General features: G+C 47.6%; 1 protein-coding gene across 1 annotated transcript in view; it reads right to left on the bottom strand.

Moving 5' to 3' along the window:
* The window catches only part of LOC149444205 (beta-1,4-galactosyltransferase 3-like), a 61,322-nt gene that overhangs the window by 22,070 nt on the left and 26,175 nt on the right, over window positions 1–13,077 (bottom strand). Inside the window, exon 2 of the mRNA XM_089654822.1 lies at window positions 1,445–1,680. Within this exon, the coding sequence (XP_089510948.1) occupies window positions 1,445–1,680 (236 nt within the window). The remainder of the gene's footprint in view (window positions 1–1,444; window positions 1,681–13,077) is intronic.

Below are 13,077 nucleotides of genomic sequence, written 5' to 3'. Positions count from 1 at the left end.
CTCTAAACCCCTGATAGTTAACAGGCTTTTCAAGGGAAACTCGTTTATTTCTTTAGATACAGCTTGATAAAAAGAAGTCCTGAAAAGGCCTCCCACCCCCCCCCCCCCCCCACAACAAGAACACCAGACATGCACCTGACTGACAACAAATGAGATAACAGGAGCACAGGCTGCCCCAGAAGGCAAAAAACCCAGATTAAAGGAAAGGCAAAAACAAAACAACAAACATTCAGTACATCTCTGCAATACATGCTTACTCCCCCCACATCTAAACACAGACAAATGCTGGATGATCTGCCAGAAATCCAGTGAGCTCCTATTCTTTTCCCTTGGTGCACCCTGCTTTCAATAGGGGAGTAGGAGATGTCTGTAGTCCAGTAGGGGAGTAGGAGGTGTCTGCAGTCCAGTAGGAGAGCAGGAGATGTCTGCAGTCCAGTATGGGAGCAGGAGATGTCTGTAGTCCAGTATGGGAGCAGGAGATGTCTGTAGTCCAGTATGGGAGCAGGAGATGTCTGTAGTCCAGTATGGGAGCAGGAGATGTCTGTAGTCCAGTATGGGAGCAGGAGATGTCTGTAGTCCAGTATGGGAGCAGGAGATGTCTGTAGTCCAGTATGGGAGCAGGAGATGTCTGTAGTCCAGTATGGGAGCAGGAGATGTCTGTAGTCCAGTATGGGAGCAGGAGATGTCTGTAGTCCAGTATGGGAGCAGGAGATGTCTGTAGTCCAGTATGGGAGCAGGAGATGTCTGTAGTCCAGTATGGGAGCAGGCGGTGTCTGTAGTCCAGTATGGGAGCAGGCGGTGTCTGTAGTCCAGTATGGGAGTAGGCGGTGTCTGTAGTCCAGTATGGGAGTAGGCGGTGTCTGTAGTCCAGTATGGGAGTAGGCGGTGTCTGTAGTCCAGTATGGGAGTAGGAGATGTCTGTAGTCCAGTATGGGAGTAGGAGATGTCTGTAGTCCAGTATGGGAGTAGGAGGTGTCTGTAGTCCAGTAGGGGAGTAGGAGGTGTCTGTAGTCCAGTAGGGGAGTAGGAGGTGTCTGTAGTCCAGTAGGGGATTAGGAGGTGTCTGTAGTCCAGTAGGGGATTAGGAGGTGTCTGTAGTCCAGTAGGGGATTAGGAGGTGTCTGTAGTCCAGTAGGGGAGTAGGAGGTGTCTGTAGTCCAGTAGGGGAGTAGGAGGTGTCTGTAGTCCAGTAGGGGAGTAGGAGGTGTCTGTAGTCCAGTAGGGGAGTAGGAGGTGTCTGTAGTCCAGTATGGGAGTAGGAGGTGTCTGTGGTGCCTGTAGGGGAGTAGGAGGTGCCTGTAGGATAGTAGGAGGTGCCTGTAGGGGAGTAGGAGGTGTCAGTAGTCCAGCAGGGAATAGTATGAATGAAGCAGTTTTTTTTTTTTTTTAATACCCAGAGACCCCTGAGTAGGGACCCCCTTCTCCCAGGACGGTCTGGACTCACCTGATGGATGATGTATATGCCGTAGTTGAGCTGCTGCCGCTGCAGGAAGGGGTGAAGATGATATAAAAGGTATTTAAGGTGCTGCTCCCTGTTCCGGTGAGGGATGATGACGGCCGTCTTATGGTTGGCCTCGCAGTCCGGAGGCTTGTAGCGCCCTCCTTTGGTCACGTGCGGGTTTTTATGCACCACGTCTTCAAGTGTCAGGGTCTCTGGCAGCTGCACTCTGATTGGCCCTCCTGTACACAGGAAGAGAAATGGACATCAGTAAAAGAGCAACTTGTAATGGACGCATCGATTGGGTAACATACTTATACATTTAACCCCTTCATGACGGCGCCTCCTGGCCCTTTAAGGGTTCCAGAAGTCGGGAGGCGGGGATTAGGGTCATGTGACCGCCGTGACGCGGCACTGCCCGAGGGCCCAGGGTCAGTAGGGGGCCCCATGAAATGCCCCTGGTACCTTTTATAGGCTTTTTTGGGTGTGCTTTGAGTGTGGGCAAGGACACAGGGGCCCCATGAGTTGTCAGTCCGCCCCTGGTTATTACTATGCGAGAAAAGCTTCCAGCAGCAAACCTGAGCTCAGAACGGGGGATGTCTGAAGCTGTAGCTCAAGCTCTGTGCAGACTCCTGCCGCAGATGAGATGTTCCCTTTGAGCTGAGCATAGATCGGCACTACTTTAATGAGGTGTCACAGCCTAGAGATTGAACGCCGCGCGGGGCTGGAAACAGATGGCCGTGTCATAGATATAGTAGGATAGCGAAGCGCCTCCAGCCGCCGCAGATCGCAGCGTTTAATAACATTTTCAAAGTGCACCGGGCCCCGGCTCTCCTCTGTCAGGCTTTTTTTTTTTTTTGCCATCTGTGGGGTTGATTTACTAAAGGCATATATATAGACTGTGCACATTACAAGAGCTTAGTAAATGAGGTAAAACTCAGTCTGACTTCCATCATTCAATCAGGTGCAAGCAAACATGGTGGGGTTTTTTTTTTTGTTTTTTCTCCTTGCATGTGATTGGGTATTCCTGGTTATAACCCTCCCTTACTCCATCCAAAATGAAAAAAAGTTTTGCCCACAGTTCCACTTTACTATCTATACTTCTAGTACATCTGTCACAGCAATGAGAGCAAATAGGTCCTGCAGCCCAATAACAAGAACCCTCCAGCAAGGTATCCTTCATGTATCAGTGTTGAGGAACCAGTAATACATTTGTTAGATCTGGTGGGGGGAGGGGGGGGACTGTTGATCCCATCAGAAATCCAGTGTTCCCCCAGGCAGCATTATCGACCCTTGCAGATTCACCTCTGAACTACAGAACACCTCCCCCGATGTTTTGCAGATGAATTCTGTAGTCCTAACACACTACCTGTCCTAGGGTGACAAAGCTTCTAGGAAACAGACCAAGCGTTGTCACCCTGGGATGGGGGGGCGCTGGCTGTGTTCAGTGCCATGCCCCCACACTCATACAGCGGTCAGATTAGGAGCAGTGTGTGCGTCTGATGTTAATTGTGACGCCGCGATTGCACAACCGGACCGCCTGCATGGGGGATGCATGGAAAACCTGAGCATCCCCATCCGGGCAAACACTGCCCTCACACAGGTGTACACTGCAGGCCTTCCTGGCAGGATCACCAGGTGAAAATAAAGGGCCTGAAAAAAAAGAAAACTAAGACAGCCACCACATCTAAGGACAGGTAAGATGCAACATACTACATTTATGGTTTGGTCCTCCCCATCACCCCCTGCCCCCCCTTAGTAAAGCTCCCACAACTGCTTTCCATTCAAAGCCTAATTCCTACAAGGGCATTGTACAAATAATAAAATCATTATTGGCCCCCAGTGGATCCCTCCGGTACTGGGGAGATCCTGTTGTCAGACTATTCATTGTAACGAAAATCTTCCCATAAGATTATATGTGTATTTGACTTATTTGATACATTTATTTTATTAATTACAGGTACTTATATAGCGCCATCAATTTACGCAGCACTTTACATATTGCAATCCGCAAGGGCATTCTAGGAGGTAAGTAACGTACTTTGGCAGGTAATTAGCTTGTCAATGGAATATTGTTGTTTAGTAACATTATTATTTATTTTAGGTAATTATATAGCGCCGTCAATTTACGCAGTGCTTTACATATATATTGTACATTCACATCAGTCCCTAACCCTCAAGGGGCGTACAGTCTAAGGTCCCTAACCATCAAAAGGTATACAATCTAAGGTCCCTAACCCTCAAGGGGTGTACAATCTAAGGTCCCTAACCCTCAAGGGGCGTACAATCTAAGGTCCCTAACTCACATTCATACATACACATACTAGAGACAATTTAGACAGGAGCCAATACACCTCCCAGCATGTCTTTGGAGTGAGGGAGGAAACCGGAGTACCCAGAGGAAACCCACGCAGGCACAGGGAGAACATGCAAACTCCAGGCAGGTAGTGCCGTGGTTGGGATTCAAACCAATGACCCCAGTACTGCCAGGCGGAAGTGATAACCATTTAGCCACTGTGCTGCCCAATACATGTTCCCTTGTGAAGGCATCCAAAAGTCCTGAGACTGCAGCTGGGTGCCATCTTGGTTGTGATGTCATGCGACACTCTATAGTTTTCCCCTTAGTTTCTCTCACAGGGAGTTACAGAAAAAGTTATGTAGGGAGGTAATGGAAAGGTTGGAGGAGCTGGGTTAGCACAGATGGTAAGCTGTTCCTGTGTCCACTGTGCACAACACTGTCAAGAAGTCCTGATCCTCTTCTTCTTGGGTACCCCGCCGGCGCTGCCCCTTGACCAGACGGTGTGTGCTTGCTCCCAAGCCGTGCTCTGCGTGTCCATAAGACACACAGACACTAGACGGACTTGTGTCTTTTTTCAACCAGACCAACTATGTAACATAGAGCCGCAGCTCGGCCCCGCCCCCAGCGCTCTTCTCATTGGCTCACTGGCTGTGATTGACAATAGTGGGAGCCAATGGCTCCCGCTGCTGTGTCTCAGCTGATGAGGAGAGATCCAGGACAGTCGAGGCTCCTGCGCGCATTGCTGGATTGAGAGGGAGTTCAGGTAAGTATTGGGGGGACCAAAGGTTTTTTGCTGCAAGAAAGTAAAAAACCTTCAGCCTCTACAGCCACTTTAAGGGGTCCGTAGTTGGGGTCCATAGGTTAGTGTAGCATTGCAATAACATAATTTGCCCTAAGATCTCATTTATACTCACACCCAGGGAGCAGTAAAAATAGGCAGCTGAGCTGCAGTTTTACCAACCCCTCTCAAATTTATCGCCAACATGGCAGCCGGAGCAAAAACGATACCACAGGTTGTGTCTGATCAAACCCAGCCTACTGGAGGAAATGGGGCCGTGCGCAACCGTGTGTAATGCAAACATTTGCGAGGCATGGCAGCCTTTCGAGGGTCAACACGCTGGAGCGATATGAAGATGCAACTTTATGAAAAGGACATTCTAGAAAAATCAGGGCATCGGTGTCACTGCATGTGCGGAAGTTGACATATAATTGTGATACATTGTTATTTCTTCAGTGCGTTCTGGAACGATCCGCACGGAGCAGACCTTTCGGTTCGTTTTTTTGCATTGTTTTTCAAAGTGCAGAAATGAAATGACTTTTACTCGACCTACAAAACAAAGAGGAGAAAAGTGAAAGTCATCAAATTCAGGGAGAGCGATCAGAAGGCCGCAGGTGAGAGCGGCGCGGTTCCATAAACCGGGAATGGAGTCGGGTGGCGATGACAGCGGCACTAAAAGCTGGACGTGCCGTTCTGCGGGGAGGGAGAATCTGGCACTGATGGAGAGTGACGTGGTAATGAAGCTGGTTGGAATTTAGCACGGTGAAGGAGGATGGGCACGGCCAGGAGTGCATTCCATAATGAGAACATCCCTGCAGAGCCTCAAAATCACATCAAGAACCAAACGATGGAACTGAGCGCAAGACAAAGTCCACCCCAGGAGCCTGGAAACAGGAATAAAGTCAATGACAGAGCAAAAAATGAAACAATCCGCTTAGATTTTGCCTTTCTTGGTTCCTCCATCTCATCAACATACAAATTAAAGGATTAAAAAGACCTGTTTTCTTGACACACTTTATTTTATACCCGGTGACATCATTGCGGGTCGCCCAACTTCTCTATGCAGTGCAGGTAGATCATGGCTGGTGGGAGGGGCCCACAGGGTGTTGTACGGAGCTTCCTGAAAACAGAAAGCTGTGGTAACGTGGCCCCCGACATAACCAAAGGGCCGGACATAAAATTAAATGAATGTTTAGTAACAGAGACTGCAGACACACAACGGACATGATACAAAGAGATGGTCACAGACTATGGCCATGATACAGGAGATGGTCAGAGACTGCAGACATGATACAGGAGATGGTCAGAGACTGCAGATATGATACAGGAGATGGTCAGAGACTGCAGATATGACACAAGAGATGGTCAGAGACTGGGGACATGATACAGGGGATGGTCAGAGACTGCGGACATGATACAGGAGATGGTCAGAGACTGCGGACATGATACAGGAGATGAAGAGAGACTGCAGATATGATACAGGAGATGGTCAGAGACTGCAGATATGATACAGGAGATGGTCAGAGACTGCAGATATGATACAGGAGATGGTCAGAGACTGCAGATATGATACAGGAGATGGTCAGAGACTGCAGATATGATACAGGAGATGGTCAGAGACTGCAGATATGATACAGGAGATGGTCAGAGACTGCAGATATGATACAGGAGATGGTCAGAGACTGCAGATATGATACAGGAGATGGTCAGAGACTACAGACATGATACAGGAGATGGTCAGAGACTGCAGACATGATACAGGAGATGGTCAGAGACTACGGCCATGATACAGGAGATGGTCAGAGACTACGGCCATGATACAGGAGATGGTCAGAGACTATGGCCATGATACAGGAGATGGTCAGAGACTGCAGACATGATACAAGAGATGGTCAGAGACTGCGGATATGATACAGGAGATGGTCAGAGACTGCAGACATGATACAGGAGATGGTCAGAGACTGCAAGCATGATACAGGAGATGGTCAGAGACTGCAAGCATGATACAGGAGATGGTCAGAGACTGCAAGCATGATACAGGAGATGGTCAGAGACTGCAAGCATGATACAGGAGATGGTCAGAGACTGCAAGCATGATACAGGAGATGGTCAGAGACTGCAAGCATGATACAGGAGATGGTCAGAGACTGCAAGCATGATACAGGAGATGGTCAGAGACTGCAAGCATGATACAGGAGATGGTCAGAGACTGCAGACATGATACAGGAGATGGTCAGAGACTGCAAGCATGATACAGGAGATGGTCAGAGACTGCAAGCATGATACAGGAGATGGTCAGAGACTGAAGACATGATACAGGAGATGGTCAGAGACTGCAGACATGATACAGGAGATGGTCAGAGACTGTGGGTATGATAAAAGAAGATACTGTAAACATGATACATTCAGTTCACATAGGAGAAACCTGGAGACACGCTACATAAGACTACTAGAGATCACGGTCATAACATGGCAATTGTAAAACACAGACTAGTTCCTGTTGGGGCCCCCAGAGCCAAGCAAAAAGTGCCAGAGAGTCACATGTGGCCCCCAGACGGCAGGATGGGCGACAGGCTTGTAGTATGCTTCAGCCATTAGTGACCTGGCACCTTTTACAGGAAAATGATAGCAGCACAGAGACCGGAGCATAAATAGCCGATACAGATCAGGGTGGAGCACCACCCAATGCAATCCAGGTGATGGGGACCTCATTGTATTACAATGCCATAGCAGAGCCTCGATCCCAGCAGAAGAATGGTGAATGGCAGAGCGGCTCGGTGACACCACCTGCTTAGAAAAATGCCCAGAATTCTCCTCCTTATCAAGGGACAGCCGTGAAAGTCACGCTTCTCTTCCTTTCCATGCAATCCTCCAGCTGCACATTGCAAGCCGAGAGAGATTAAAGCCAGCTGGTCCGGTCCCTGGTGGGGAATATTTACTACACGGAAGGCTATAAAAAACAATACTTGGCCGCTCTTCCTATCATTACTGCTTTATGTGGTGCAAACAGCTACTTTATTTGAACGGAGGTAATTAAAGCTGAACTCCAGGCAGGCCAATGGTTAGGTTCAAATACATACATGTGAATGCATTTACTTGCCAAATGAGTTTCTAATTCTGTTCAGCCAGTCTTATGATCCAAGCACCCCTCTGCTACATAGAACAGCAGGGACGACACCTCATTTTACTCTACTACAGCTAGGCAATGCAACGTGGTCTACAACCTGTCCCAGTCTGCTGATTGGACGATGTAGATGAATGCTCCATGGCCTGCCCCAGCCTGATGACTGGAAAATGTAGGAGCTTGGTCAATGAGCTGCCCGAGCCTACTGACTGGACTTTGTAAGAGTGTGATCCACAGCCTGCCTGAACCTTCTGACAGGACCTTGTAAGAGCATGTTCCACAGTCTGCCTGTGCCTACTGACTGGACCTCGTAAGAGCATGATTCACAGCCTGCCCATGCCTACTGAATGGACCTTGTAAGAGCATGATCCACAGCCTGCCCATGCCTACTGACTGGACCTTGTAAGAGCATGTTCCACAGTTTACCTGTGCCTACTGAATGGACCTCGTAAGAGCATGATCCATAGCCTGCCCGTGCCTACTGATTGGACCTTGTAAGAGCATGATCTACAGTCTACCTGTGCCTACTGACTGGACCTTGTAAGAGCATGTTCCACGGTCTGCCTGTGGCTACTGAATGGACCTTGTAACAGCATGATCTACAGTCTGCCTGTGCCTACTGACTGGACCTCGTAAGAGCATGATCTACAGTCTACCTGTGCCTACTGAATGGACCTTGTAAGAGCATGATCCACAGACTACCTGTGTCTACTGGCTGGATCTTGTAAGAGCATGATCTACAGTCTACCTGTGCCTACTGAATGGACCTTGTAAGAGCATGATCCACAGACTACCTGTGTCTACTGGCTGGATCTTGTAAGAGCATGATCCACAGCCTGCTGACTGGTGAACATAGGAGCTTGGTGCACGACTTGTCGCAGCGTGCTGACTGGGCACTGTAGGTAGCTTGGTCTGAGAGTTCTCCAAGCTACTGAGTGGACAAAGTAGGATAATGGTCCATGACCCAAGTCTACTGATTGCTTGCTGTAAGAGCTTGGTCAACAACTCATTCCAACCTGTTGACTGAACAGTGTAAAAGAGCTTGGTCTGGGAATCCACCAACCTACTGACTGGACAATGTAGGAGCATGGTCTATGATCTGCCCAAGCCTACTAACTGTACATTGTAGGAGATAAATCCACAGCCTTCTAACTGGTGAACATAGGAGCTTGGTACATGACCTGCCACAGCATGCTGATTGAACAATGTAGGAGTTTGGTCCAAGACCTACCCCAGTCTGCTGGCTAGACAATGTAGGAGCTTGGTCCACAACCTGCCCCAGTCTACTGATTGAACAATCTATAGGTTTGATCCACAACCTGCTCCAGTCTACTGACTGGACAATGTAGGAGACTGGTTCACAACTTGCCCCAGTCTAGTGATGGGCCAATGTAGAAGCTTTGTCCACAACCTGCCCCAGTCTAGTGATTGGACAATGTAGACTCTTGGTCCATAACCTGCCCCAGTCTACCAACTGGACAATGTAGGAGAGCTTGGTCCACAACCTGCCCCAGTCTACTGTCCAGACAATTGAGGAGCTTGGTCCACAACCTGCCCCAGTCTACTGATACATGACCTGCCCCAGCCTGCTGATTGAACAATGTAGGAGCTTGGTCCAAGACCTACCCCAGCCTGCTGGCTAGACAATGTAGGAGCTTGGTCCACAACCTGTCCCAGTCTACTGATTGAACAATCTATAGGTTTGATCCACAACCTGCTCCAGTCTACTGACTGGACAATGTAGGAGACTGGTTCACAACCTGCCCCAGTCTAGTGTTTGGCCAATGTAGAAGCTTTGTCCACAACCTGCCCCAGTCTAGTGATTGGACAATGTAGACTCTTGGTCCATAACCTGCCCCAGTCTACCAACTGGACAATGTAGGAGAGCTTGGTCCACAACCTGCCCCAGTCTACTGATTGGACAGTGTATAAGCTTGGTCCATGACCTGCCCCAGTCTACTAACTGGACAATGTAGGAGCTTGGTCCATGACCTGCCCCAGCCTACAGACTGGACAACGTAGGTGGTTGATCTTCGAGTCACCCAAACCTACTGGCTAGACAATTTGTAAGTTTGGTCCATGACCCACCCAAGCCTACTTGAGAATGTAGGAGCTTAGTCCACCACCTGCCCCGGTCCGCTGATTGGACAATGTAGGTACTTGGTGTACGAGCCACCCGAACCTTCTGATTGGACAGTGTAGGACCTTCATCTACAGCCCATCCAATCCTGTTGGCTAGACAATGTAAGAGCTTGGTTCATGACCCACCTCAGCCTGCTAACTGGACAATGTAGGAGCTTGATCCACAATCTGCCCCAGCCTTCTGACTGGAAAATACAATCCAAGCATGTATTGCAGATTTTATTATAAAGTGTACTGTATGTAAACCATAACCAAGCACTTCTGTGTGTCCTTCTTGGTCTGTTAAATGTACCAATGAATACATTTGGTTAGATCTGTTCAATAAACAATGACCTGTACCCATAGTACATGAGGACGGCGAGCAGCCCACCCACAACAATCACAAAAGAAGAAAGAAGAACAAGGTTTTAAAGCAATCTATACAGAATCGGAGGAAAAAAATGTTGGCTTTAGTTACACCAAACCAGAAACAAAATGCAGTTTGCAGCTTCCAGGACAGAGTGAATCACCAGCAATTGAGTCATTTTTTTAGTGTTTGTAATAAACATCCCTGAGGACAAACAGGGATTACCTGTACCAGACAGCTCCATGTATGAAACTGAACCCCCCGGAGTTATATCCAACCTCCGGCCTTCCATTCAGCCTTGCACAGTTGTACCGGCTCCGCTCCTGGACTGAAATGGCTTACTTTGATTTTATTGCACACTGTGAACGTCTCACAATGTGCATTAGAAGCTGCCTCATTTCCTGGCTGAGCCCGCCTCATTATGAACACCCACCCCGCCAGACTGACACCCACCCATCAAGTCATTCTGATACTGGCATGACTGCCAAGAACCAGCCAACTTCTCACATCAGGGTGGTGGATCTTGAGAGGAGTACTGAGGCAGGGTGCTGTGTATAGCACCCTGCTGGACCCTCTCACCATGAAAACACAGCAAACTCTGTACTCCTGCGCTTCGGGATGGACTCGACTAGGGTTATGGTGACATCACAGATATCCTGGAAAATGCACTCCTTGCTGCCCTCAACAGACCTGGGTAGTCCAATGTCACTAGATACAAAGAAAAACTGGTGAGAGGGGTCAAAGAAAAATAAACCGAGGGCGCACCGGCCTAATGCATTATTGTAAAAAATGTATTGGAATGATAAAAAGTAAGTATCGTACTCACAATAGCCAAACGGGTCAAAGGCACATGACACTAAACAGCGATGTCCAGTCTACATTGCATACAAGTCCAAAAAAATGGAACCCTGGACTTCCAACAGGCTACCGCGTTTCAAGGTCTCAACCTCTTCCTCAGAGCCACCAGGTGACCCATTGGAAGTCCAGGGTTCCATTTTTTTGGACTTATATGCAATGTGGATTGGACACCGCTGTTTAGTGTGATGTGCCTTTGACCTGTTTGCCGATTGTGAGTACGATACTTACTTCTTATCCTTCCAATAAATTTTTTAACAGTAATGCACTAGGCTGGTGCTCCCTCGGTTTGTTTTTCTTTGTATCTAGTGGCATTGGACTACCCCGGTCTGTTGAGGGCAGCAAGGAGTGCATTTTCCAGGATGTCTGTGATGTTACCCTAGCCAAGTCCATCCCGAAGAGCAGTAGAGTTTGCTGTGTTTTCGTGGTGAGACCTGGGGGCTCTGAGGAAGAGGTTGAGACCTCGAAACGCGGTAGCCTGTTGGAAGTCCAGGGTTCCATTTTTTTGGACTTATATGCAATGTGGATTGGACACCACTGTTTAGTGTGATGTGCCTTTGACCTGTTTGCCTATTGTGAGTACGATACTTACTTCTTATCCTTCCAATAAATTTTTTTATGGTAATGCACTAGGCCGGTGCTCCCTCGGTTTGTTTTTCTTTGTATCCAGTGACATTGGACTACCCCGGTCTGTTGAGGGCAGCAAGGAGTGTATTTTCCAGGATATCTGTGATGTTACCCTAGCCAAGTCCATCCCAAAGAGCAGGAGTACAGAGTTTGCTGTGTTTTCGTGGTGAGACCTGGTGGCTCTGAGGAAGAGGTTGAGACCTCGATACGTGGTAGCCTGTTGGAAGTCCAGGTTTCCATTTTTTTGGGACGTATATGCAATGTGGATTGGACACCGCTGTTTAATGCGATGTGCCATTGACCTGTTTGCCTATTGAGTACGATACTTACTTTTATCCTTCCAATACATTTTTTACGATAATGCACTAGGCCGGTGCGCCCTCGGTTTGTTTTTCTTTGGCCCCCCCTCACCAGCCATGATCTGCTTGCATTGCGCAGAGAACTAGAGAGCCAGTGATGATGTCACCGAGTCTAAAATTAGGTATATAATAAAAACTAAACATTTTTTACTTTCAAATTATATTAGCACGTTGATGTGGAGGGGAGGGAGGAAGCAAGGAAGGAAAATCTAGCTTAATATAAAGAGGAACTCTGCTGCGATGGAACCAAAGCATGCGGTTTTAAAATGAGCAACCTTTAAAGTCACTAAATCTAATCATTGAAACCTTATAACTAGACTTTTTTTTTAATATAGGGGAAGTTGACGTCTAATCTTGGACCCAACAACCTCACAAATGTGACCGTGCTGGCACCCTTCCAGTTCATCACAGCAACTGACAACGCCGTTAGGAACAGGAACTGAGTCATGGCGGCAGAAGAAGATGAGCAAACACAAACCAGTATTTTATTTCCTTAAAGAAAAATCGCACTGACCCAATCTCATTTCTGTAAAAAAAAAAAAAAATTATATGTGTGTGTGTATATATATATATATATATATATATATATATATATAGATATATATAGCACAGTGGCTTAGTGGTAAGCCCTTCTGCCTTGCAGTAAATGGGTCATGGGTTCGATCCCCGACCATGGTGCCTCCTGCATGGAGTTTGCATGTTCTCCCTGTGCGGGTTTCCTCCGGCTACTATGGTTTCCTCCTACACTCCAAAGACATGCTGGTAGGTTAATTGGCTCCTGTCTAAATTTTCCTAGTTCATCCCTGGCCATGTGGGATCTCCTGCATGGTAGGGGTTGGGGAAAGACCTGTCAACCTACCCTGTAAAAACAATTGCTAAGAGAATTCATGGAAAAAGTCGCTTGCGAGTGACGATCAATGCAATCGCCAAGGGTCGGGTACAACTGAATAGATAGATAGATAGATAGATAAATATGCATATATCCTGGGTGGGGTGGCAGGATCGCCATATATATATATATATATATATATATATATATATATATATATAATTATTATTATACAGGATTCATGGCCAACAGTTTGCTCAGCGCTTTACAATATAACGGG

This window comes from Staurois parvus, unplaced genomic scaffold (genome assembly GCF_062004578.1).
Source record: "Staurois parvus isolate SC_StPar_1 unplaced genomic scaffold, SC_StPar_1.0 ptg000802l, whole genome shotgun sequence".
NCBI classification, from domain to species: domain Eukaryota; kingdom Metazoa; phylum Chordata; class Amphibia; order Anura; family Ranidae; genus Staurois; species Staurois parvus.
The sequence above is the reverse complement of the archived record's forward strand: the minus strand, read 5'-3'. Positions and strand labels throughout refer to the sequence as shown.